The sequence below is a fragment of the Jaculus jaculus genome, chromosome 6, assembly GCF_020740685.1.
Source record: "Jaculus jaculus isolate mJacJac1 chromosome 6, mJacJac1.mat.Y.cur, whole genome shotgun sequence".
Taxonomy (NCBI): Eukaryota; Metazoa; Chordata; class Mammalia; order Rodentia; family Dipodidae; genus Jaculus; species Jaculus jaculus.
The window spans coordinates 92843776-92869778 of record NC_059107.1 but is presented as its reverse complement, the minus strand read 5'-3'; the positions used below and the strand labels follow the sequence as shown (position 1 = coordinate 92869778).

The 26003-nt window shown below is 43.2% G+C and overlaps 1 protein-coding gene across 1 annotated transcript in view; it reads left to right on the top strand.

The window, feature by feature from the left end:
* Positions 1-26003, top strand: part of Lima1 (LIM domain and actin binding 1) — a 144982-nt gene that overhangs the window by 111638 nt on the left and 7341 nt on the right. Inside the window, exons 7-9 of the mRNA XM_045152631.1 lie at positions 9640-9747; positions 18670-18727; positions 19646-19758. Coding sequence (XP_045008566.1) covers positions 9640-9747; positions 18670-18727; positions 19646-19758 — 279 coding nt within the window. The remainder of the gene's footprint in view (positions 1-9639; positions 9748-18669; positions 18728-19645; positions 19759-26003) is intronic.

Below are 26003 nucleotides of genomic sequence, written 5' to 3'. Positions count from 1 at the left end.
ACCCTAACCCCTTCTCATCCTCTCATATCCACCCTCCATTGAATTCCTCTTCTGTCCAGTTAATCTGTCTTCTGTTTCAATGTCATCATCTTTTTACTGAGTTTACAAGGTTGATGGTATTATGATGGTCTTGGGTAGGTGATGTCAGGCATTGTGAAGTCATGGATATATAGTCCATTTTATGTCTGGAGGAGCACATTGTAAGGAGTCCTACCCTTCCTTTGGTTCTTACATTCTTTCTACCACCTCTTATGCAGTGGACCCTCCTGGCTCTTCTTAACTTTATCATTGTTATTGTTAAAGAAGTATGGGCTGAAGAGATGGCTTAGCTATTAAGGCACTTGCCTGCAAAGTCAAAGGACCCAGGTTTGATTCCCCAGGACCATTGTAAGCCAGATGACCAAGGGGGCGCATACAGCTAGAGTTTGTTTGCAGCAGCTGGAGGCCCTGGCATGCCCCCCCACCTCTCTCTGTGTGTCTGCCTGCCTCTTTCTCTCTCAAATAAATAAATAAAAATTAAAGAATTTAAAAATAAAGCATTTTATTAGCTTTAATAGAAACATTATGGGATTTTTGTTTTTATGGCTAATGCTCATGTTCAGGGCTGAACTCGGGCCCTTGCACAGGCGAGGCAAACATTCTACCAGCCGAGCTACATCTTCAGCCCAAACTTTGTTTTCAAGAGGAAAAAACAGTAAAAACATTAAGTGCGTTGGACATAATTGTGACTGGGAATGTAGGTAATTGGTAGAGACTTTGCCAAGCATGTCCAAATCATTGTAGTTAAACCCCAGTCCTTGGATTAAAAAAAAAAAAATTAGAGCCAGGTGTGGTGGCGCACGCCTTTAATCCCAGCACTCGAAAGGTAGGTAGGAGGATCGCTGTGAGTTCGAGGCCAGCCTGAGACTACATAGTGATTCCAGGTCAGCCTGAGCTACAGTGAGACACCACCTTAAAAACACCCCACCCCACCCAAAAAAAGTTAGAGAAACACACATTGATTTTTTTTTTTTTTTTTACTGTATTTACCAGGTTAAACAACCATCACCACTGTGTTAGTTCTAGAACATTTCTATGATCTCCCAAAGAAATCCTACACTTGTATAGTTATTCACTATTTTCCTCCTTCAAACACGAATCTTCTTTCCATCTTTATGGGCATTTCATAAAAGGAAATTAAGAGCTAGGAATGACATTCCATGACACAGCACTTGCCTAGTTTCTAGGAGACTGTATATTCAGTATCAAATGTGAAAGGATATATACATAAACATGTATTTGCATATATCCACATGGTTTGCCTCATCTTTAACCCTTGCCATATGATGATTTCCTGAAGAGGTAAGATCATGTATTAGAAAGAGGGAATGGAGAATGACAGGAAGATGACTTGCTTAGTAAGCACAGAATTTTGGTATTCTACCTTTTCTCCCCCATAATGCTACAAATCAAATCCAGGGTTTCACACATGCCAGGCAAACACTCCACCACTAAGCCATACACCCAGCTGTGTATTACATATCTATAATTCAGTCTCAGAATTGGGGAGGTAGAAGCAGGAGGATCTGGAATTTAAGGCCAGTCTCAGCTATTTTATCAAGTTCAAGGCAAGCCTAGACTTTAGGAAATACTGTTTAAAACAAAACAAAACAAAACAAAAAACCAGAGGACTGGTGGTGTGGTGGTGCACCCCTTTAACCCCAGCACTTGGGAGGTGGAGGTGGGAGGATCACTGTGAGTTTGAGGCCAGTCTGGGAATACAGAGTGAGTTCCAGGGAGTCTGGGTTACAGTGAGACCCTACCTTGGAAAACACCAAAAAGGGGGCAGGAATTATGATCAAAATACATTATGACTGGTGGCACGGTGGCACACACCTTTAATCACATCTCTCGGGAGGCAGAGGTAGGAGAATCACTGAGAATTCAAGGCCACCTGAGGCTACATAGTAAATTCTACGTCCGCCTGGGCTAGAGTGAGACCCTATCTCGAAAAAAAAAAAAAAATACATTATGTACGTATTTGAAAATTGTCAATAAAAGTTATTTTAGGCTGGAGAAATGGCTCATCTATTAAGATGCTGGCCTGCAAAACCTAACAACTCAGGTTCAGTTCCCCAGTACCCACATAAAGCCAGATGCACAAAGTGGTACATGCATCTGGAGTTTGCTGCAGCTGGAATCCCTGGCACCCCCATTCTCATTTTCTCTCTCTGCTTGCAAATAAATAATTTTTTTTTTGAGGCAAGCCCTATAGACTGGCTTTTTTACGCAAGAGAGAGAGAGAGAGAATTGGTGCGGTGCTCCAGGGCCTCAAGCCACTGCAGTCAAACTCCAGACATGTGCACCCCATTGTGCACATATGCACCCCTGTGTGCTTGGATCACTTTGTGCCTCTGGTTTATGTGGAACATGGAAAGTCGAACATGAGTCCTTAGACTTCACAGGGAAGCCCCTTAACTGCTAAGCCTAAATAAATAAATTTTTTAAATTAAAAAATTAAAAAGTTATTTTGTTTGTTTGTTTATTTATTTGCAAGCAGAGAGAAAAGAGAGACTGAAAGAATGGGCATGCCAGGCCTCTAGCCACTACAGACAAACTCCAGGTGCATGCACAGCTATGCACCTGGCTTTACATGGCCATTGGGGATTCAAACTTGGGTGGTTAGGGGCAAGTGCCTTAGCTGCTGAGCCATCTCTCCATCCCTTAATGCTATATTTTGTTTCTCAAGATAGGGTTTCACTCAAGCTCAGGCTGACCTGGAATTCACTGTGTAATCTCAGGGTGGCCTCCAACTCATGAAGATCCTCCTACCTCTGCCTCCTGAGCTTCATATTTTATTTATTTTTACTAATTTATTTGTAAGCAGAGAGAGAAAGTCAGTGGCAAAGAGACAGAGAGAGAATAGGCACATCAGGGCCTCCAGCTGCTGCAAACAAATTCCAGATGCATGCACCATTTGTGCATCTGGCTTTATGTGGGTTCTGGGGAACTGAACCCAGATTGTTAGGGTTTGCAGGCAAGTGCCTTAACTGCTGAGCCATCTCTTCAGCCCCACTCATTCATATTTATACATACATACACATGTGTACATATATAAAAATTCCTTTTTGGTCTCACTCTTGCCCAAGCTGATTTGGAACTCACTGTGTAGTCTATAGTCCCAGGCTGACTTTGAACTCATGGGAATCCTCCTACCTCTGCATCCTGAGTGCTGGTATTGAAGGTGTACTCCACTGTACCTGGCAGCAATGTGTGTGTGTGTGTGTGTGTGTGTGTGTTGGTATTTTGAAGTAGAGTCAAACTCTATCCCAGGCTGACCTGGAATTCACTATGTAGTCTCAGGCTGGCCTTGAACTCACAGCGATCCTCCTACCTCTGCCTCTTAAGTGCTGGTATTAAAGGCATGCGTCACCACGACCGGCCCTACTTTTTTTTTTTTTTTTTTTTTTTTGGCAAACTAATGAGTTTATTGGGGTTACTTACTGAGCAGGGTGAGGGGTTGCTTGCAAGAGCAATGAATGACTCAAAGAAAGGCAGTCACATCATTAGAAGTCTCATCACATCCTGGGCGATGACTCCCGTAGCTACCCAAAGGCAGCTGCCTCACCAGAAAGCCCACCCCAGCCTAGGTGAGGACTCAGGGAAGCTGCATGGCCGGAGCTCGCTGCAGCACTTGCAGGCAGCACTGTCTGAGAAACTTACACAATTCTTTTTTTTTCTTTTTTTTCCTGAGGTAGGGTCTCACTCTAGCCCAGGCTGACCTGGAATTCACTAAGTAGTCTCAGGGTTGCCTCGAACTCCCGGTGATCCTCCTACCTCTGCCTCCCGAGCGCTGGGATTAAATGCGTGTGCCACCACGCCTGGCTCACAACTCTTTAAGAACACATTTTTTCCTGTGATTTCAGACTACAAGAACTATTGATGACCAAATTGTTTAACAGAGTTTGAAGAATAATACTGAGTTTGATTTGTTCCTAAACAGATTGAAACCTCGCAGATTATAGATCGTAATGTATGTTACAGAAATTAAGTCCTCTTCTCTTTTCCTCTACATGAGTATGTCTTCTCTAGTAGTATTGGTAAACTAATTATCTAGTACAATGACTAATGTCCCTTTTTTGCCTTTCTTTGTTGTTTTTTGTTGTTGTTGTTTCTTGTTTACAGTACTGGGGATTGAACCCAGAGCTTCCCGCTTGCTAGGCAAGTGCCCCATCACTGAGCCAGCCCTCACTCTAACTTTTCACAGTAATTTTAATAAGAGAGAGTATGTGTAAATCAATAAGAAAGTGGAACTCCCAGAGCTCACAAGGTGAAAGTGAGCAGAACTAGACTTTCCTTAGCAGATAGGTCAGGAGACATAGCAGAAAGGTGAGCGCTTACTGGAGGTGGTTGTCTTGTCTAGGCCCTTTTGCTGCAAACATTCCATCCAGGTGACTCCCTTGAGTGGGGAAACCTGTTCAGTGACCTTCTTCTTTTTTTTTTTTTTTTTTAAATTTAAAAAAGAAAACAAGTTTATTTACTGCACTGCAAAGAGAACAGTGAGTGTGAGCAAGGCAGTGACCAAAGAACCATTTTTTTTTTTTTTTTTTAGGATTCATACTTGTATTTATTCATTTTTTCTAAAAAACACCACAGGCTAAGCACACTGATGATCTGTCCTTCATTGCAGTGGACCTAAGTCCCTCTCCATCATTACTCAGAAATGTATCAAACCCCACCATGGTGATGAGGGCATGTCATCCACTTGCCCTTTTGGGGGACCTCTTGTGATAATATCAACAGTCACTACACATTTCCTGGAGTTCTGGCATTGAAGGCTGACAATTCCTGGAATTCCTGCTTCCATAGTCTTCTGGCCATGAAATGCCTCATAGGTACAACCTCTTGGCAGCCTTTCCACAAAGGAGATTGAGTCCTTTCTGTTTGGATGTGTCCAGAGACAGGTACCTCACTCATGGCCTTACCAAGCAAAACAGAAAAGGCAATGTCTCTCAAAAGTGTCATGGAACTCATGGTACCACTATACAGTAACCCATAAACCCAACCAACACACACAGACACAGGAACAAAAATCTGCTGCTTCTAACAAATCTGGCACCACACCCCTGCCACGGGGGCAGGGACGAGCTCCAGCAGCAAAGCCCAGATCAGGGAGGCCAGGAAGGACCGCGTCAAGAAGGTCAGAGGGCTGGAGAGATGGTTTAGTGGTTAAGGTGCTTGCCTACAAAGCGTAAGCACTGAGGTTCAAATCCCCAGAAGCCACATAAACTGGATGCACAAGGGGGTGCATGCGCGAAGAACCATTTTTTAAAAACTTAAAAAATAGGGCTGGAGAGATGGCTTAGCGGTTAAGCACTTGCCTGTGAAGCCTAAAGACCCCAGTTCGAGGCTTGATTCCCCCAGGTCCCACATTAGCCAGATGCACAAGGGGGCACACGCATCTGGAGTTCATTTGCAGTGACTGGAGGCCCTGGCGCTCCCATTCTCTCTCTATCTGCCCCTTTCTCTGTCTGTTGCTCTCAAATAAATAAATAAATAAAGATGAACAAAAAATTTTTTTTTAAAAACCTAAATAATAGCTGGGCGTGATGGCACACACCTTTAATCCTAGCACTCGGGAGACAGAGGTAGGAGGATCACCATGAGTTCGAGGCCACCCTGAGACTACATAATGAATTCCAGGTCGGCCTGGGTTAAAGCAAAACCCTACCTGAGGGGGAGGCACTTTAAAAATAAAAGGGGGAGGAACTCCTGAATTGTCACTGCTCCCTGTGGAGCTATTAGCAGTTGGTGGTAGTCTGAGATGAGGGGATTTTCTTCAGTGGTGTTGCCAGTGGTAAACTGCCCATGCAACTGCAAATAACCTCTGACCCAGAATCCTGTAAGCAAACTCAGTTAACCTCACTGAGTCACCCAAAAGACATACACACAATAAGACACTGCTCGAGATGGGCGTGGTCACACACACACACACACACACACACACACACACACACACACACACGCGCGCGCGCGCGCGCGCCTTCAATCCCAGCGCTCAGGAGACAGAGGTAAGAGGCCACCCTGAGGCTTCAGAATGAATTCCAGGTCAGGCTGGGCTAGAGTGAGCCCCTACCTCAAAAAAACAAAATAATAATAATGATGATGATAAATAATAATATACATAAATATTTTTAAGATTAAAAAACTAATGTAAATACTCTTAGCAGAGTTCCTACACTGCATTTATCCTCTTGCTGTGGAGTAAAAAATTGAGAAACTAAAAACTCTTATAAAAAGTACATTTTATGTCATGCCCAAAGACTTTCTCAGATCTCTTACAGAACGTGGTTGTGGCAAGGTGCGTCCTCTGTGGCGGTGACCGTGGAGTGGGGCTTGGAGAGACTGATGGGCTGCGGGCGTGGTCTGCAGTAGTCTCCCCACACAGGCGCCTCCAGGGCAGAGTCTTCCTCATGAACAGCAAACCTGAGGAAACTCATCACATTCACTTTCCCTTCAGCCTGTGGCCTTGCTTGTTCCCTTCTGTGCCTGAAGGCTCCGCAGAGAGAGGCTGAGGTGTAGCTTAGTTGGTAGAGTGCTTTTCCTAGCTTGCAAACAAAGCCAGAGGTTCAGTAAGCCAACACCACATAAAACCAGGCATTCTGACACATACCTGCAATCCCAGCATTTGGAAGCTGGGCCAGGAGTATAAAAGTTCAAGGTCTGGGCTGGAGAGATGGCTTAGCCCTTAAGGCGCTTGCCTGCAAAGCCCAGGGATTCAGGTTTGATTCCCAGTACCCAGATAAGCCAGATGCACATGGTGGCAAATGCATCTGGAATTCATTTTCAGTGGCTAGAGACCCTGGTGCACCCATTCTCTCTCTTTCTTCTCTGTACCTGCCATCCCCCGCCCTCTCTCTCTCTCTCTCTCTCTCTCTCTCAAATAAAGAAAAAAGTTCATTATTATTATTATTATTTTGGTTTTTTGAGGTAGGGTCTCACTCTAGCTCAGGCTGACCTGGAATTCACTATGTGGTCTCAGGGTGGCCTTGAACTCATGGCAATCCTCCTACCTCTGCCTCCTGAGTGCTGGGATTAAAGTCGTGCGCCACCATGCCCAGCCTAGCTATATTTCTTTAATGTGTTTATCTAACAGGGGGTGGGGGAAACAGAGAGAATGGGCACACCAGGGCCTCTAGCCACTACATACAAACTCCAGACATATTTGCCACCTTATGCATCTGGTTTATGTGAGTCCTGGAGAATTGAATCTGGGTCATCAGGCTTTGCAGATGAACACTTTAACTGCTAAGCCATCTCTCTAGCCCTAAAATAAACAATATGTGTGTGTGCGTGTGTGGATGGATGGATGGATGGATGGATAGATAGATAGATAGATAGATAGATAGATAGATAGATAGATAGATAGATAGAGATACACACACAAACACACACACACATACATACACACACACAGAGAGAGAGAAAGAAAGAGAGAGAGAGAGAGAGAGTTAGTTAGTTAGTTAGTTAGTTAGTTAGTTAGTTAGTTCAAGGTCATCCTCAGCTACATAAGGAATTTAACCTAGACTGGGCTAAACCCTTTCTCAAAAAGAAAAAAAAAAAAAAGGCTGGAGAGATGGTTTAGTGGTTAAGATGTTTGCCTGAAAAGCCAAAGGACCCAGGTTCAATTGCCCAGGACCCACATAAACCAGATGCACAAGGTGGCCATTCATCTGAAGTTTGTTTACAGTGACTGAAGGCCCTGGCATGCCCATTCTCTCTTTCTTTCTCTATGTTTGTCTATCTGCCTCTCTCTTTTCTCTCTCTCAAATAAATAAATTTAATTAAGAAGGAGTGCTGGAGAGATGGCTTACCAGTTAAAGTGCTTGCCTGCAAAGCCATAGAGCCACAGTTCTATTTCCCAGGACCCACATAAGCCAGATGCACAAAGTGACACATGCATCTGAAGTTTATTTGCAGTGGCTAGAGGCCCTGGTGCACCTATTCTCTTATTCTCTCTCTCTCAAAAAAATAAAAAATAAATAAGATATTTAAAAAGAAAAAAAAAAGGCTGAAGAGATTTTTTAGTGGTTAGGGCACCTGCTTGTAAAGACTAACGACCTGGGTTTGATTCCCCAATATCCACATAAAGCCAGATGCACAAAGTGATACATGCATCTGGAATTTGTTTGCAGCAGCTGGAGGCCCTAGCATGCCCTTTCTTTCTTTCTCTCTGTCCTTGCAAATAAATAAAAATTAAAAAATAAAATAAAACGAAGCCAGGCGTGGTGGTGCACACCTTTAATCCCAGCACTTGGGAGGCAGAGGTAGGAGGATCACCATGAGTTTGAGGCCGCCCTGAGACTACATAGTGAATTCTAGGTCAGCCTGGGCCAGAGCAAGACTCTACCTTGGAAAAAACAAATAGCAAGAATGATAACAGAAAAGATGTTAAAAGAACTAAGACAGGTACTGTCAGAGAGCTGGAGAGATGACGCAGAGGTAAAAGGCACTTTCTTGCAAAGGCTGACAAGGCCAGGTTTGATTCCCCAATACCTGTGTAAAGCCAGACGCACAAAATGACTCATGCTTCTGGAGTTCATTTTCACCAGCAGGAGACCCTGGCATGCCTATTCATTCTCTCTCTCCCCCCTTCTCCCTGTCTCCCCCTTTCTCTCTCATAAATAAGTAAAAATATTAAAAATAAAAGAAAAAGCCGGGTGTGGTGGCGCACGCCTTTAATCCCAGCCTTTGGGAAGCAGAGGTAGGAGAATCGCTGTGAATTTGAGGCCACCATGAGACTCCATAGTGAATTCCAGGTCAGCCTGGGCTAGAGAGAGACCCTACCTCAAAAAACAAAAATAAATAATAATAATAAAAGTAAAACAAAATAAAAGAAATGTCCATCTTCATCTGCCTTTTACCTCTACACTGATTTTAGATCTAGTAGACTCTACTCCCAGGTCTCCTTGGCAAGAAAAACAGATGTCATTATTCTTCTTAGTTCTCACAGCGGTACTAAGGCATGTCTTTTAGTGTTGAGGCTTTGTTGTGAGATATAAATAAGCTATACCTTTAATGCATGAATCTCATGTGAAAAATGTTTTTTTTTTAATGTTCCACAGAAAAAGGTAGTTTTATAGTATCACAAAATATAACTTCAGTTTTTATATGTATACAACATCCCCATCTCTCTTTCCAGGCCGGGCATTTATATACGTGGTCAGTATATTTTCTTCATTATTGGCACTTGGCATCTCCTCTCCCCTGCTCCAGAATGGTCTTTTCTGATAAAAAACCCACAAGCTTTGCATTTCCACCAGCTGCGCTGCTAGAAGAGTGTAATCACAAGAGCACTGTGTGCGGGGGTGGGGGTGCCTGCGTGTGTCCGTGTTGATGTGTCTGGATTCTCACGAGCAACCGGCCTGAGACAGGCCTACAAATATCTAACTCTGAGGTATGTGTCCACGCAGCTGCTTTTGTCATCTCACTGGTCAGTGGGTTTTGCTTGTGAGAGTTACGGGGCTGCTGATTTGCCTGAGGTCTAAGAGGAGATTTTTTTTTTTAAACATTCCAAGTTTATTTGAAAGATGTGCTGTGAAGAGAATGGAATGGTAAGAATTTTAAAAAAATAATTCACAGGTTATTTTTATTTTGTAGAATGAGTTGAGAGCCAGTGGTGTTGAAATCAAAACTCATAAATTGGAGCAAAAGGAGAATGTGCCCCCAGGTCCTGAGGTCTGCGTCTCCCATCAGGAAGCAGAAAAGGTGGGTTGAAATGTCTGATGTCCATTTGCCAAAGAAGCATGTGTTCTAAATTAGGTGCTTAAAATTAGAAGCAACTCTAACTGTAGGCTATGGAGTGTCTGGGAATTTGGTAACAGCTGCCAGGACAGACTGTCATTTTTGCAGGTCACATACTTTCAGCTGGGAAACTCTGCAACTTATAGCTGACCAAATCATAACAAATCAGAAGCCTTCACTGGAAAATCCTTTTGCTCAGCAAATAGAGAGGACATAAAGCTAAAGTGACTTGTAAAAATCTGTTTGTTTAAACCGGGTGTGGTGGCGCACACCTTTAATCCCAGCACTCGGAGGCAGAGGTAGGTTTGCTTGCTTGGAGACTTTTTTTTTTTTTCTTTGGTTTTCCAAGGTAGGGTATTGTTTTAGCCCAGGCTTAGAATTCACTCTGTAGTCTCAGGCTGGCCTCAAACTCATGATGATCCTCCTACCTCTCCCCTCTGAGTGTTGGGATTAAAAGTGTGCACCACCATGTCCAATTTACAGGGTCTTCCTAATTTAAGTATATACTTAATGCATTTTTATAAGATTTTCCCCTTCTTCGTGTTGTTTTGTTTTCTTTTGTTTTGAGATGGGACTCAAATTTTGTTGCTCATTCAGTCTTGAGCTTGTGAAGTTCTGCTCAGCCTCATAACAACCATTCAGGCTCATGACACCACTCTTTTTTTTTTCTTTTTTTTTTTTTTTTTCATTTTTCAAAGTAGGGTCTCACTCTAGCCCAGGCTGACCTGGAATTCACTATGGAGTCTTAGGGTGATCTCGAACTTACGGCAAACCTCCTACCTCTGCCTCCCGAGTGCTGGGATTAAAGGTGTGCGCCACCACACCTGGCCCACTCTTGACTTTTTAAACACATTTACTTCATTTTATTTTTGACAATTTCATACAAGTATTTAATATATTTTGATCATATTTATCACTCATCAGTTATTTCAAGATTTGTGTTTGTTTTTGTCATGCTGGGAATCAAATCCAGACCCTTGAACATGCTAGACAAGGGTTCTACCACTGAGCTACATCTCTAGCCCTCCCTCAAAGTATTTCTAATATTTTATTTATTTATTGAAAAGAGAGCAAAAAAGAGGCAGATAGAGAGAATATGCATACCAGGACCTCCAGCCACTGCAAACAAACTCTAGACCCATGAGCCACCTTGTGCATCTGGCTTTACATGGGTATTGGGGAATTGAACCATGGGTAATTGAAACAGGGTCCTTAGGCTTTGCAGGCAAGAGCCTTAGCCACTAAGCCACCTCTCAAGCCCTCGAAAAACCAAAAAAATAAAATAAAATAAAAAGGATGGCATATTGCTGGGCGTAGTGGTGCACTCAGGAGGGAAGGGTAGTAAGATTGCCGTGAGTTTCAGACCAGCCTGGGACTACAGAGGGAGTTGTAGGTCAGTCTGGGTTAGAGTGAGACTCTACCTCAAAGCAAAAAAAAAGTATGGCATATTAAGCCGGGCGTGGTGGCGCACGCCTTTAATCCCAGCACTTGGGAAGCAGAGGTAGGAGGATCACTGTGAGTTTGAGGCCACCCTGAGACTACATAGTGAATTCCAGGTTAGCCTGGACTAGAGTGAAACCCTACCTCAAAAATCAAAACCAAAAAAAAAGTATGGCATATTGATAGAACCCTTATAGGTACTTTGTAAAAAAAAATTTTTAAGTAGCAATAAAAATAACCTCACAGGGGCTGGAGAGATAGTTGAAAGGTTAAGGTGCTTGCCTGCAAAGACTAATGACCCGGGTTCGATTCCCCAGGACCCACATAAGCCATATGCACAAGGTGACACATGTGGATGGAGTTCATTTGCAGTGGCTGGAGGCCCTGACATGCCCATCTCCCCCCCCCCCCCCGCCAAATAAAGAAAATAAAATAAAGTATTTTTTAAAAAATAAAATAGAATAACCTGACATGTAGTCACATGACTACAAAATTTGATTCTCACCACTCATAATGTCTCACACCCTTAATCCCAGCACCCAGGAGACTGAGACCAGACTAAGTTAGCTAGAGTGAGACACTGCTTCAGTTGTTTTTTTTTTTGTTTGTTTGTTTATTTGTTTGGTTTGGTTTTGTTTTTTGAGATAGGGTCTTGCTGTAGCCCAGGCTGACCTGAAATTCACTATGTAGTCTCAGGCTGGCTTTGAACTCTCAACAATACTCCTGCCTCTGCCTCCTGAGTTCTGGGATTAAAGGCATATGCCACCATATCCAGCTGAATTTTTTCTTCTATTTACAGCATAAAACAGAAAAGAAATTAGAAAGTGGTTGTAGTGGCTCACACCTGTAATACCAATACCTGGGAGGCTGAGATAGGAGGATCACTATAACTTTGAGGCCAACCTTGGCCACAGAATGAGTCCCAGATCAGCCCAGGCTAAAGGCAAGTCCCTTTAACTGCTTAGTCATCTCCCCCAGAGAGAAAAGAAAATTTAAATTTCATTTATTTTTAAAATTTTTTATTTTACTTGCATGCATGTATGAGTGTACAGTCTCCTGATGCTATAAACTAACACTAGACTCATGCACCAATTTTATTTATTTTATTATTTATGTATTTATTTATTTTTGGTTACTTACTTGACAGTCATATTACATGGTCATAAACTCATCAATAATTTGCCCACCTCCTTATGGCAGTGGGCCCAAGCATTAGATCTGGGGGTTACTTTACTTATATCAAGTGAGTTCTCGGTTTAGCTGCTTGGTTTTACCATGTTTTAAATGAGAGGTATGGGGCTAGAGAAATGGCTTAGTAGTTAAGGCGCTTTCCTGCAAAGCCTAAAGACTCAGGTCTGACTCCCTAGGACCCAAGTAAGCCATATGTGCACAAGGTAGAGCATGTGTCTGGAGTTCTTTTTTAAAAAACGTATTATATTTATTTATTAGATACAGAAGGAGAAGGAGAGAGACAGAGAGAAAGAGAAACATAGCATGGGTACTAGCCTCTAGCCACTGCAGACAAACTCCAGACACATGTGCTACCATGTGCATTTGGCTTATGTGGGACCTGGAGAATCGAACCTGGGTCCTTAGGCTTAACTGCTAAGTCATCTCTCCTGCCCTGGAGTTCTTTTGCAGCAGCTGGAGGCCCTAGTGCACCCATACTAACTAACTAACTAATTCCCTTTTTCTCTTCTTTCTCTTTCCCTTTCTCTCTCAAATTCATAAATATATAAAATATTTAAATGAGAGGTTAGCCAGGGGTGGTGGTGCATACCTTTAATTCCAGCACTTGGGAGGCAGAAGTAGGATTGCTATGAGTTCAATGCCAGCCTGGAACTACATAGTGAATTCCAGGTCAGCCTGAAAAAAAAAAAAATTAAATGAGAGGTTATTGCTTAAGAACAAGTAAATAGGGCTAGAGAGATGCTTTGTGGTTAAGCACTTGCCTGTGAAGCCTAAGGACCCTGGTTCGAGGCTTGATTCCCCAGGACCCACGTTAGCCAGATGCACAAGGAGGCACTCATCTGGAGTTCGTTTGCAGTGGCTGGAGGCCCTGGTGTGCCCATTCTCTCTCTCTTTCTCTCTCTCTCTGCCTCTTTCTCTGTCACTTTCAAATAAATAAAATAAAAATAAACAAAAAATAAGTAGAGAGTAAGAGCCAAAAGAAGGGTAGGACTCCTTACAACGTGCTCCCCCCAGACACAAAATAGCCTGGATATCCATGACCTCACAGTGCCTGACACTACCTATACAAGACCATCATAATACCAGGAAAAGATCACGACATCAAAATAAAAGAGAGACTGATTGAGATGGAGAGGGGATATGATGGAGAATGTAGTTTCAAAGGGGAATTAGGGAGAGGGAGGGCATTACCATGGGATATTTTTTATAATCATGGAAGTTGTTAATAAAAAATAAATAAAAGAAAAAAACAATAAGTAAATATATTTGGAATTATCCCTATATTCCATAAATACCATATATATATATGTATGTGTGCATATATATATATATATATATATATATATGCCTAGCATTGAAATCTCCATATCTAATTTACCTCAGGAGCATAACTAGAGGAAAACAGTCGTGTGGAAAATAATGCTTTTGTTGTCCTTATTTTGAATTTTGTCCTTCCTTTGTGATTGTATTCATGCTGATTTGATTTGAAATGAACTCTGCACTGAACAAGAGGATGAGGACATTTTAATTATAGCATGGAAGAGCATGAGTCGCAAATGAATCATAAATTGGGAAGTGGGTGGGAAAGAAAGGGGATAAAGATAGTAGACATTCTTCAAGCACATGCTGCAAGTTTATGAGCCTTTGCCTGCCTTAGCATTTGTAAGATTTTTCAGAGCCTCAGCTATCCTTCTGGTTGTTGTTTTTTTTTTAATTTTTATTAGCATTTTCCATGAGTATAAAAAAAAAATCCCATGGTAATTCCCTTCCCCACACACACACACACTTTCCCCTTTGAAATTCCTTTCTCTATCATATTACCTCCCCATCACAAACATAGTACTTACATATATACAATACTTCTGGTTTCTTTCCTGGCTTTTGTTAACCAGTGCCTAAGCACTCTTTGAACTTTGGTCTATACAAAAGGACATAAATGTTAAGGAAGCTGTCTTGAAATGGAATGTTTTATCAAGCTCTTGTTCTTCCCTTTCTCCTCTTTGGGTTTTTTTTAATAAATATTTTTATTTTAAAATATTTTTTATTTATTTATTTGAGAGAGAGAAAGAAAGAGGTTGAGAGAGAGAGAAAGAGAAAGAATGTGCGTGCCAGGGCCTCTAGCTACTGCAGACGAACTCCAGATGCATGTACCACCTTATGCATCTGGCTTACGTGGGACCTTGTTGCAGTCTGGTTTGCATTGCTGGTAGAAATCACCCAACCAAGAGCAGCTTCTGGGAAAAAGAGATTTATTTTGGCTTACAGGCTCGAGGGGAAGCTCCACAATGGCAAGGGAAAACAATGACATGAGCAGAGGGTGGACATCACCCCCTGGCCAACATAAGGTAGACCACAGCAACAGGAGGGTATGCCAAACACTGGCATGGGGAAACTGGCTATACAGCCCATAAGCCCACCCCCAACAATAAACTTCCTCCAGGAGGCATTAATTCCCAAATCTCCATCAGCTGGGAACCTAGCATTCAGAACACCTAAGTTTATGGGGGACACCTGACTCAAACCACCACAGACCTGGAGAATCGAACCTAGGTCCCTAGGCTTCACAGGCATGCACCTTAACTGCTAAGCCATCTCTCAAGCCCTTCTCTTTGGTTTTTTGAGGTAGGGTCTCACTCTAGCCCTGGCTAATCTGGAACTCATTCTGTCCCAAGCTGGCCTTGAACTCATAACGATCCTCCTACTTCCACCTCCTGAGTGCTGGGATTAAAGGTGTGTACCACCACACCAGGCCCTTTCTTCTCTTGAAAATGAATATGTGTTTCTTGTAATGAATATTTGAGGGTACTCTCTTGTGCTCCTACAGTGAAGTCATCTGTTTGGCCATGTGCAGTGTTGTCATTGTTCAAGATGACCAGATTAGAGGTGAGAGAAGCACATCCCAAGATGATGCACCTTCATATTAACAAGAGTCCAGGGTCTTAGGGCTGGAGATGTAGCTCAGCTGATAGAGTGTTTGTCTAACTTTGCTAGTGGCCCTGGCATACTCATTCTCTCTTTATCTTGCCTCTCTATATATATCAAATAATTAAATAAAATTTTTAAAGAAACTTTGTTTCAAATCATTATGTGAAATAATGCATATGACGTGATCAGTGCAATACTTGACACTCAGTAAATGTCAGTTTGTTTTATGCCATATTAGAATTTCTATATTGAGAATTGGAGAGATGGCTCAGTAGTTAAAGACACTTGCTTGCAAGCCTGTTGGCTGGGTTCAACTCCCCAGTACCCATGTGAAGCTAGATGCACAAAGTAGCATCTGGAATTTATTTGTAGAGGCAGAAGACCCTGACACACATACTGACTCCCTGTCAGATAAATTATTTTATTCATTTATTTGCCGGGGGGGTGGTGCAGATAGAGAGAATGGGTGCACCAGGGCCTCCAGCTACCCCAAACAAACTCCAGAAGCATGCGCCACCTTGCGCATCTGGCTTTATATGGGTACTGGGGAACTGAACTAGGGTCCTGTAGCTTTGCAGGCAAGTGCCTTAACTGCTAAGTCATCTCTCCAGCCCCAAATAAAAACCTTCAATCCCAGCACTTAGGAGGCAAAGGTAGGATGGCCAGGAGTTTGAGGTCACCTTGCAACTAATAGTGAATTCCAGGTCAGCCTGACCTAAAGAGAGCTCTTATCTCAAAAAAAAAGGGGGGTGGGCAGGAGAGATGGCATAGCAGTTAAGGTGCTTGCCTGCAGAGCCAAAGAACCCAGATTCAATTCCCCAGTGCCCACTTAAAGCCAGATCCACAGGGTGGCGATGCATCTGGAGTTCGTTTGCAGTGGCTGGAGGCCCTGGCACATCCATTCACTGTGTGTGTGTGTGTGTGTGTGTGTGTGTGTGTGTGTGTGTGTGTGTCAAATGACTTATTTTTTTAATTTTAAAAATTAATAACAATAATTCCTGTAGTGAAACAAGTAGAAAAAACTGACAGTGCTGATATTCACATGTAGTAGTTTCCGTTGTAAATTTATTCAGTATGTTCGATATCCTGATATAAACCCTCACCTGTAAAATCCAACATCGTGATTTTGGATATGGAATGCATACCTCAGGTAGAGTACTCTTTTGTTTCAATGTATGCCCTCTTGGGCTGAGGAGATGGCTCAACAGTTAAAGACACTTGCTTGCAGAGGCTGTCCACATGGGTTCAATTCCCCGTCACCCACATAAAGCTGGATTGGATCTGTAATCCCAGTGTGTTACAACATTGGGAGATTGAGCAAAGAGAAACCAAAGGTCATCAGTCAGCTAGTTGGACATTCGTTTGCAATCTGGCAGTTCGTTTGCACTGTCTTCGGTAAGGTGGAGCACAGACACCTCAGTGCTGACCTCTGACCTCCCTACACTTGCCATGGAACACCTGCCCTCCCCACACTACATAAATAATAACTTTAGAGCTGGGGGGATGGTGCAGTGGATAGAGTTCCCAGGCCCCTCACACAAACGCTGGAAGCTATGGTGGGCTTCTGTAATCCAGTGCACCTACGGCAAGAAGGGAAGCAGAAACAGGATTTCGCAGAAGCTCACAAATGGAGGAGTGACACTGTCGCAGAATGAGGTAGAAGACAAGGGCCTTCGTGTATGAGCCTGTGTGTGCACACGTACGCACACACACACCTTAATTAATTTTGAAAAATTTTAATTGAGGGGCTGGAGAGATGGCTTAGTAGTTAAGGCACTTGTCTGCAAAGCCTAATGACCCAGGTTCGACTCCCCAAAACCCACATAAACCAGATACACAAGGGGACGTATGTGCACAAGGTACTGCACGCGTCTGGAGTTTAATTGCATTGGCTACTGAATTGGCGCACCAATTCTCTCTCTCACTCATAAAATAAAAAAAAATTTTTTTAATTGATGGCTTCTTAGAAAGAGTTACATACACCATGTGTACACCTTTAATCCCAGCATATAGGAGGCAGAAGTAGGAGGATCACTGTGAGTTTGAGGCCAGCCTGGGACAACCAAGAGAGTTCTGGTCAGCCTGGGATATTGTGGGACCCTACCTCAAAAGAAAAAGGAAAAAAGAAGGCCAGGCATGGTAGCATATGCTTTTAATCCCAGCACTCAGGAGGCAGAGGAAGGAGGATCACTGAGAGTTCAAGGCCATCCTGAGACTACACAGTGAACTCCAGGTCAGCCTGAGCTAGAGAAAAACCATACCTCAAAAAAACAAACAAAGAAAAAGAAAGAGAATGAGAGAGAGAAAGAAAAAAAGAATGAAGGGCCAGATGTAGTGGCACATGCCTTTAATCCCAGCACATGGGAGGCAGAGGTAGGAGGATCCTGTGAGTTTGAGGCCAGCCTGAGACTACACAGTGAATTCCAGGTCAGCCTGGGCTAGAAATTCTACCTCATAAAAGAAAGGAAGGAAGGAAGGGAAGAAGGAAGGGAGGGAGGGAGGGAGGGAGGGAGGGAGGGAGGGAGGGGGAAGAGGAAGGGAAGAAAATGGTACAAACCTGTGTGTAAGATCTGCCGTCAGGTTAAATACTGCCATTTTAAGACTGAAATTGCCTTTTTTCCCCCCTGTTTTCTGAGGTAGGGTCTCACTAGCCCAGGCTGATCTGAAATTCATTATGTAGTCTCAGGGTGGCCTCGAACTCACGATGATCCTCCTATCTCTGCCTCCCAAGTGCTGGGACTAAAAGCACACACCACCACACCTGGCCACCTTTGTTTTTTTGAGATGGGTCCCATGTAGCTGGAGCTGGCATCAAATTCCCCGTGTAGCCAAAGATGACTTAGAACTCCTGATCTTCCTGTCTCCCAAGTCTTAAACCTTCCCAAGTCTCAAACCAACAAAAACCCAGAAAATAAATGAGTAAGAATAGTTCTTGTTTTTAAATACTTCGTCTTGCCTTGGCATGTATTAAGTTACTTGGTAAGGGGCTTTGCTTTCCTTGACGTAGGAGTTTTCATTTTGCTTTGGTTTTAAGGTTCGGTTTAGAAGTCCTTTCATAAAGAAGTGATGCACACTTTTGCCAGTTGCGTGTAGTCTGTTTCTAGCGTTACTCTGTAATTGAGATCATGTTAATATCCTCATAAAAGACATTTGCTGCCTCTTGTTTAAATGCTCAGCTGTTTCAGTGCCCGTTATTTCCCCACGGGCAGCCAGTGACTGACTGGAGTCAGCAGGTTTTTATGGCATTAACAGCAGTTTGCTCTTTTATTTTTAATGTGCTTCTTAATCCTCCTCACCCCCCTCCCCCAACCCTGCCTTTTTATTTTGTAGGTTTCTGCAGCCGAGAATAGCCTGGAAGCCCATCCTAGCCCTGCTGAAGATGGCACCCGTAAGCATTTGTTCTTGGCTGGGGCAGTGAGGCCCTCGTTCCCCACCAGGATTTGGTTCAGCGGTGCCCCCCCCCCCCCGTTACTACAAGTATTGAGAAAATAACAACTAAACCCAGCACTTCACCTGATCAGATTTTCCACTTGTTTTTCAGGACTGGTGCTTAAACACACTTAATAGCTTAGGAAGAAGTTAAATATGGTTAACTTAGGACAAAGGGAATATGCTTTTTGAAACCTCTCTCATTTAGCTTAGCCTATCTTTTGTACTGAAGTACGGTCTAAAGCTACTTTTGAAGTCTCATTTTAATAGGGCTTGTATGAAAAGGGTTTATGCATTTATAGAGGTTAGAAAAGAATATTTGAAGAACTTCTTAAGGGTGTAAGGATTTTTCTGACAGTGCTAAATTTTGTCATAATGTCACCCTATTTTGTTATTTTTAAAGCTTTTCTATGCCTCTTCTGCATCTATTATGTGATGGCAGAGGAGGTAGGAGGCAGAGGTAGGAGGATCACTGTGAGTTCAAGGCCAGCCTGAGACAACATAGTGAATTACAGGTCAGCCTGGGCTGGCGTGAGACCTTACTTCAAAAAAAAAAGGGGGGGGGTGCTGGAGAGATGGCTTAGCAGTTAAGGAGTTTGCCTGCAAAGCCAAAGGACCCAGGTTTGAGTCCCCAGGACCCACCTCAGCCAGATGCACAAGGTGGTGTATGCTTCTGGAGTTCATTTGTAGTGGCTGGAGGCCCTGGCGCTCCCATTCTCTCTACCTGCCTCTTTATCTCTAATAAATAAAAATAATTTTTTTTCTGATACTGAAAGAACCATAATTTGATGGAAAGTGCCCATACATGCTCTTTGGAAAAGCACTTTCTGAAACTTCCCATGAGACACTACACCATATCTTTCTTTTGTTCCTCAAGCCCGTGACACCCAGGTTAAGAATGAAGCCCAGCAGCCTGCGCACCCCAAACAGCTGAGCCCTGATGCCAAAGCCTCTGGTCTTCCTGAAAGCTCTCCTCCCAAAACAGTGAAGGTGCGTTGCCGGTTTATCTCTGTGCCTTGAGATGCTGTTTCCTAGCAGTGCATGTTGCTCTTCACATCACTAAGCTCATTACAGCCATTTTGCTTTCCTGGAAATGATAATGCGAAGTAAGGGAGCACTTAAGAATGACCTTCAGGTGAATGTGCTGACTCACACCTGTAATCCCAGCACTCAAGAGGCTGAAGCAGGAGGATCACTGTGAGTTCAAGGGTAGCCTGGTATTCATAGTGAGTTCTAGGCTAGTTTGGGCCACAGAGTAGAACCTGGTCTCAAAAAGAAATAGAGCCAGGCATGGTGACGCATGCCTTTAATCCCAGCACTCAGGAGGCAGAGGTAGGAGGATCACCGTGAGTTCGAGGCCACCCTGCGACTACATAGTGAGTTTCTGGTCACCCTGGGCTAGGAACAAGACCTTGCCTTGAAAAAAAGAAAAGAAAAGAAAAAAGAAATAAATAAGTAGCATTTCTTTGGAAGTCTTTTGCCCAGGTGTTTGGGTCAGAAGCAGGGAAGGCTCATAATGTCTATGAAACCTGGGAAACCCACACACCTGTTAAGAGAACCTGAAGCTTACAGGTATGACTTAGAACATACCATTTCCTAAATCTGTGCGTGGGTAAAAAGCCCACAAGATGGGAAATATGAGACCTCCGTTGAACGACATCAGGAGGCTGAGGTAGGGCAGTTGTGAGTGCAAGGCCAACCCGGCCTATATAGTGAGTTTCAGGCTGCCCCGGGCTAGAGAGTGAGACCCGTGTCAAGACACAAAAGCAAACAAGGATTTCCTAAATTTTATTTTTGAGAGTTGTCTAACTGACTTGTAATTGGGTATTTGCTAATGCCCTGCCACTTCACCTGTTTGGATAAATTAGCAAGCCAATCCTCACACTTCTTTTGTGTCTTCCTCCATGAGTGTGCACTTGTACAGCTAGTGTTTGTTTCACAAGCTTTTGCTTGAGAGGATGGGGAGATGGCCCAATGTTTAAAGGTGGCCTAATTGCAATTTCTGCCAACCGGGGTTTAATTCCCCAACCATCCACCTAAAGCCAGGCAGGTGTGTGTTTGCAGCAGTAGGAGACTCTGGCACACTCATGCATTCACAAACAGAAAAATTAAAAATATTTTACCTTGAGAAAAACTAAAAAGTAGAATTAAGTTAAGGTAGCCTATGCTGCCTAGACTCCTGCACGTTCCTGCCATGCTGTGTCTCTTCGCTGTGTGCAGGGCAGGTCCTCAGTGACCATTCTAGTAGCCAGAAAGAATGAAGAGAAAGGTCGTAGGTAAGGGTTTAGAACAAGAAGAGGAGCCTAGCATTTAAAGGGTGGATTAAGAGGGTGTCGAATGAAGAAAGTAAAGAAAACTTAAAAAGAAACAGAGATTTCTGAGGAGAGTGTGGTTTATTTAAAAAGAACAGAAGCTAGCTGGACATGGCACACCTTTAATCCCAGAACTCAGGAGGCAGAAGTAAGAGGATCACTGTGAGTTCAAGGCCAGCCTGAGACTGCATACTGAATTCCAGGTAATAATAAATTCCTGGGCTAGAGTGAAACCCTACCTTGAAAAAAAAGCCTGAGTTCCATCACCACTTCCAAAAGAAAGAAATAAAGAAAATAAGCCAAGCCAGGCATGGTGGTGCACACCTTTAATCCCAGCCCTTGGGAGGCAGACGTAGGAGGATTGCTGTGAGTTCAAGGCCACCCTGAGAGTATGTAATGAATTCCTGGTCAGCCTGAGCTAGAGTAAAACCCTACCTTGAGAAACCAAAAAAAGAAGAGTGAGAGAGAAATAGAGAAAAGACCTAGGCTGGAGAGAGAGATGGCTTAACAGTTAAGGCACTTGCTGGCAAAGCCAAAAGACCTAGGTTCGATTCCCCAGGACCTATGTAGAGCCAGATGCACTAGGTGGCACATGTGTCTGGAGTTCGTTTGCATTGGCTATGGGCCTTGGCATGCCCATTCTATCTCCCTGCCCCTCTCTCTCACAAATAAATAAATCAGATTAGTTAAATAATACTTTTTTAAGTTTAAAAAAGAAAGAAGGTTCCAGGTCAGCTTGAGCTAGAGTAAGACCCTACCTCAAAAAAAAAAAAAAAAAAAAAGAGAGAGAGAGAGAGGAAGGAAGGAAGGAAGAGAGGAAGGGAGGGAGGGAGGGAAGGGGGCTGGAGAGATGGCTTAGTCATTAAGGCACTTGCCTGCAAAACCTAAAGACACAGGTTCAATTTTCCAGATCCAGTGTAAACTAGATACATATAGTGGCACATGCATCTGGAGTTCATTTGCAGTGGCCGGGGCCCTGGCATGGCCATTCTCTCTCTCTTTTTTTCTCTTCTTCTCTAATAAATAAATAAATAATTGGGCATGGTGGCACATGCCTTTAATCCCAGCACTCAGGAGGCAGAGGTGGGAGGATTGCTGAGAGTTCGAGGCCACCCTGAGACTACATAGTAAATTCCAGGTCAGCCTGAGCTAGAGTGAGATGACCCTGCCTCAAAAAAACTAAATAAATAAATAAATAAATAAGAGATAAGAGAAGGGATGAAGAGATGGCTTTGCTGTTAAGACACTTACTTGTGAAGCCTAAGGAGCCATATTCGATTCTCCAGATCCCATGTACGTCAGATGCACAAGGGGATGCAAGCAAGCAAGGTTGCACATGTATACAAGGTGGCACACACATCTGGAGTCTCTCTCTCTGCCTCTTTCTACCTCTTAAATAAATAAATAAAATATGCTTTTTTTAAAAAGAAAAAGAATATTCAAATTCTCAAAATGATCTTGCTTCCCTCCTTTGCCTGTTTGGCCAAATGTCTTTGTGCTGGGTTGGGCTAACCTACTATTTGTTGAGATCCTTCTTAATTCAGACTCTGTGTGAGCTGAAGAGCGCTATGTAAAGGGACATGCCTCAATAGGTCTTCCTAGGTATGCCAGAGAGAAAAGACAGAGGCACACACTACAGTGCACACAGCCCTGCCTACACACACATACACACACACACACACACAAGCACACACTACAATCGACAATGCACACAGCCCTGCCTACACCCCCCCCCACTTGGGGTTGTACACTGTGTGAACACTACAGTAAACTGGCCTAGCTCCCTGTGTTTGCCTGTGGTCCAAAGTTCAGAAGGTCATAGTGTTCAGAACCTAGGGTGGGACTCAATTACATCTCTACTCTTAGTTAAGGGCAATTTGTTTTCTCTTGCTCAAAGTTTCCCTTTATGGTCTGCAGGCAAGTGAGATACTTTAAGTAAATATGTACAGGAAGACCTGCTGGTACCAATGTTCTCATGACTGTAGGCTCTGCAACAGAAGTTATTTCTCCACTTTGGGAAATTACATGCAGCTAAGAATATATTTGTTTACTCAGAATAGATTTTTTGGTCCCACACATGCTGGAAAAAAAAAACATTTTATTGCCTATCTGCTATTGAAAATAGGACATTTTAGGTAGAGACTCAATTCACTCCAAATTTCTTTTAAATGTTTTATTTATTTGAGGTAGAGGAAGAGGGGGAGGGAGAGAGAGAGAGAGAATATGAATGTACCAGGGCCTCTAGCTACTGCAAAGGAACTCCAGATGCATACACCACCTTGTCTGGCTGACATGGGTACTAGGGAATTGAACCTGGGTCCTTAGGATTTGCAGGCAAACACCTTAACTGCTAAGCTATCTCTCCAGCCCTTCATTTCACATTTTAGCTTCATAAATCTATCTTTGAACACTGGCCACATAGCTCAGTGGATGGTGAGGCACATTGCTAATGAAGGTTAAGTTCCAATTCATTCTCACAAAGGACGCTGTTCTGAACAGCAGAGCTCAGTAGACCCTCAGTAGTGAGGATCAGGCCTGTTCTACTTGAGAAGACTGAGGATTTAAATAACTTTTTAAAGTTTTATTATTATTATTTATCTATTTGTTGGGGTTTTTTTGTTTTGTTTTGTTTTGTTTTGTTTTTGAGGTAGGGTTTCACTTTAGTCCAGGCTGACCTATGTACACTATGTACACTATGTATATAGTGACCTATGTACGCTATGTATTCTCAGGGTGGCCTTGAACTCACGGCAATCCTCCTAACTCTGCCTCCCAAGTGATGGAATTAAAGGCATGTGCCACCATGCCCAGTCCCACTTTTTAAAGTATTTATTTGTTTATTTATTTATTTATTGGAAAGAAAATGGGTGGGTCAGGGTTCTAGCCACTCTAAATGAACTCCAGACGCATGGGCCACCTCATGCATCTGTCTTACATGGTTACTGGGGAACTGAACCTGAGTCCTTAGGCTTTGCAGGCAAGCAGCTTAACCGCTGAGCCATTTCTCTAGCTCCTCAGCCCCTTTTTAAAGTTTTTAGTTTTGCTATCCATGAGCTCATTATGTAGTCTAGGCAGGACTGAAATTTGTGGTCCTCCTACCTCTGCCTCCCTAGTGCTGGGATTATAACTATTCATTTATGATGCCTGGTTTTAGGGGGTCTTAATTATCAATTATACTTCAATTAACAGTGAGAGACAGAGAACTTAAGCTTTATGTCCCCTCATGTGATTATAGTTTCATTTTGGTTTTTATTTTCTGAGTTAGGGTCTCAAGTAGGTCCCAGGCTGGCCTCATACTCACCTTACAGCTGAGGATGATCTTGAACTTCTAATCCTCCTGCCTCTACCTCCCAAGTGCTGGGATTACAGACATGGGCCACTACATCGAGTTTATGTGGTGCTGTGGATCAGGCGCAGAGCCTAGTCCACTCTACACAAGCACTCTCACGGTTTAATGACTTCCCCAGTCCCTGTCTTCCTACTGTATTCCCCAATGTTCCCAGAGGGGAGGAGGAAGGGGCAGGCAGATGGGACTAGCCCTGAGATGGTTTTGCCTCAGTTGTGTCCGACTGCCCATGCCAGACATGCTCGGGTGCTCCTTGCTATGTCAAGAGGAGGCATTCTTGAGAGGACATTCCTTGCAGTGTCCCCTGTGGACAGCATGAAGCTTTATCAGTTTGTCTTGTGGTGCTGGGCAGTCTTACCTAGGGCCTCACGCACCGCAAGCAAGTACTGAGCCACCGCCACCCCCCACCCCCATTTTATACAGCTGTTTTCTCACTGTTTCCTTATCACTGCTTTCTGGACTAACATTTCCTCTGCACATGGCACAGTCGATTTAGGATATGAATATTCCACTAGGATGTTTGCACAAAGGGTTTCAGAGAAAAGCTGCAAGCTGCACAGAGCTGGCCTGACCATTTACTCTGTGATGAAGAATTTGTTTTATTGGCTATGTATTGTTGCACAAATTGGAAGTAGGGAACAAATGGCATTTTGTGGTATTCAATCTGAAGAACGGAGGTCTGACATCAATACAGAATTTTCTTCTGATTTCACTATGGTTGAAGGCGTACTTTCATAGCCTATTGCCAGCTGCTGCCCCTTGGCCCCCTCCTCATTCACAAATACACCCCAACTGGGGTCTTCATTAGACTGAATAATATTAATGGAAGACACAAGAGTAAAAGAGTATAGATTAAGTCATGAAGATATATTGGGAGATAACTTTAAGTAGATGTTCATCAACAGAAGGTCTGTGATAGCCCTCATATGGGAAATATAGTTTTTATGAACATCAATTATTTCTCTATTATCTCATTCATTCCAGAATATCCCAAAGATATTACCCACACATTTTAATTTGAAACTAAGGGAAGTCTATAGCTTTCGCAAAGTGTGATAGCAAGATTATTTTTATTTGGGTTAACATCTGCTCTCCTCCCCCAAATGTTTCCTTTAGTTATGGAAATTTAACAATCCAGGGCAATGGAGGAAATACTCTGTTGATTTGTGAGTCGGGAGTGGGGGGGGTTAATTCTAATTCTGTGCTTGACTGGATTTGTAAGTGTGATAAGACGTCTGGCTTCCTAGATGCTTTAGTACCTACATGTGAAAGATGGTGGGGAAGAAGGGTGAAAAAAGAATCTTCACTTACTAAATGAGAAAAATATATTGCAAAGATTAAAAAAAAAAAAGTGTCTAACACACCCATGCTGGCAGTGTTCTGAATGTGGCTGTGCCAAGCCTGAGCTTGTCATGGAGGCATGGGCAGGATGTGTGCCAGGCCCACAATAATGGGAGAGTTTTGGGCACTGACTGTGCTTCCTGTTGTCTGAGTAGACATGGGGGAAATTACAGAAAAGTGGCTGCAAGCCCAGCACAGAGAAAATAAAGAGAAGGCTCCACACAGCCACTGTGACT